This window comes from Pteropus vampyrus, unplaced genomic scaffold (genome assembly GCF_000151845.1).
Source record: "Pteropus vampyrus isolate Shadow unplaced genomic scaffold, Pvam_2.0 Scaffold333, whole genome shotgun sequence".
Classification (NCBI taxonomy): domain Eukaryota; kingdom Metazoa; phylum Chordata; class Mammalia; order Chiroptera; family Pteropodidae; genus Pteropus; species Pteropus vampyrus.
This window is the reverse complement of record NW_011889114.1, coordinates 700283-701817: the sequence shown is the minus strand read 5'-3', so window position 1 is coordinate 701817 and position 1535 is coordinate 700283. Positions and strand designations below refer to the sequence as shown.

The 1535-nt window shown below is 54.3% G+C and overlaps 1 protein-coding gene and 1 pseudogene across 1 annotated transcript in view; both read left to right on the top strand.

The window, feature by feature from the left end:
* The window catches only part of LOC105304213 (DExH-box helicase 34), a 79603-nt gene that overhangs the window by 41945 nt on the left and 36123 nt on the right, over positions 1–1535 (top strand). Inside the window, 1 exon segment of the mRNA XM_023522134.1 lies at positions 702–1149. Within this exon segment, the coding sequence (XP_023377902.1) occupies positions 702–1149 (448 nt within the window).
* Positions 99–217, top strand: LOC111730745 (annotated as a pseudogene).

The window sequence follows — 1535 nt, the reverse complement described above, 5'->3', positions numbered from 1 at the left end:
GTGTGTGTGATGTGAGGTACCACTTTCTAGCTGTGTTACCTTGGATGAGCGACCTCAGTTTCCCCATCTGTGAGGTGAGGATGAGAATAATTCTTACAGTCTACGGCCACGGTACCCTGAACGAGCCCGATCCTGTCTGATCTCGGAAGCTAAGCAGGGTCGGGCCTGGTTAGTACTTGGATGGGAGACCACCTAGGAAGACCAGGTGCTATAGATGTAAAAAATAAGGGATCGAAAGCTGACAAGGTCCTTGCAATCTGTGAGGTCAACCAAGGGTTGCCTCGCCTAAAAATAAATAAATAAATAAGAATTATTCTTACAGCCTGTGGTGGTTGTGAGCATGAATTGAGTCGATAGACATAAAGTGTTTAGAATAGTCGGTGGTACGTAGTGAGGGCTCCAAGAAAGGCTGATTTTTATTATCATTATTAATTAGTGTCACGTACTAGGCTCTGTGCCAGATACTTTATGTGAATTAGCACATAAAATTGTCACAGCATCTAGGAGAAGTATATGTCTCTGAGGGGCGGAACTGCTTGCCCAGAGTCAGCGGCACTAGGTAGCAGAAATAGGGTTCTCACCCACACCTGTTAGACTGCCGAGTCGATGCAGGGGCACTGGTTTAGGTTTCGGTCTGCGCAGGGTGAAGGGCTGGCGCCCAGGCCCGGGGTCCTCCCCTGACCACCCTCTCCCCCGCCCAGGTTGGCTACCAGATCCGCTTCGAGAGCACGCGTTCAGCGGCCACCAAGATCGTGTTTCTGACTGTGGGGCTGCTCCTCAGGCACCTGCAGCGGGAGCCCAGCCTGCCCCAGTACCAGGTCCTGATTGTGGACGAGGTCCACGAGCGGCACCTGCACAACGACTTCCTCCTGGGCGTCCTCCGGCGCCTGCTGCCCGAGCGGCCGGACCTCAAGGTCATCCTCATGTCGGCCACCATCAACATCTCGCTCTTCTCCAGCTACTTCGGCGGCGCCCCTGTGGTGCAGGTGCCTGGGAGGCTCTTCCCCATCACGGTCAGTGCGTCCCCACCCCCGTCCTCCCTCCTGATCTCTGGCCGAACTTGGACCTGTCCCTTCTCTGCTGCTCTGTTTCCCACCCCTTCAAGTAGGGCTCTTTTCTCTCCCTCTGTCTTTTTTAAAGCTGCCATTTCCTGAGCTTTTTCAGTGTGCCGGGAAGAGGGCTAAGAGCCTGTTAGAGGAGACCCAGAAATGTAAAGGGCCAGATAACAAACAAGTGTGTTTCTTCCATATCATGGTCCAGCTGGTCCAGGCCGATGGGCAGCTCAGTTCCATGTAGTCATTCAGGGATCGAGGCTCTTCCGTCTCGTTGCTCTGGCATCTCGTCGGGGAGAGTTTCTCACTCTCAGCATTGCTGGCGTTTCGGACAGGATAATTCTTAGTCGTGAGACTGCCCTGTGTGTCGTGGATGTTTAGCAGCGTCCCTGTCCGCCAGTGGCATCTTCCTCCCCCAGGTGTGACAAGCAGATATCTCTCCAGATGTTGCCAAGTGTCCCCCGGGGCAGCACCACGCCCAGT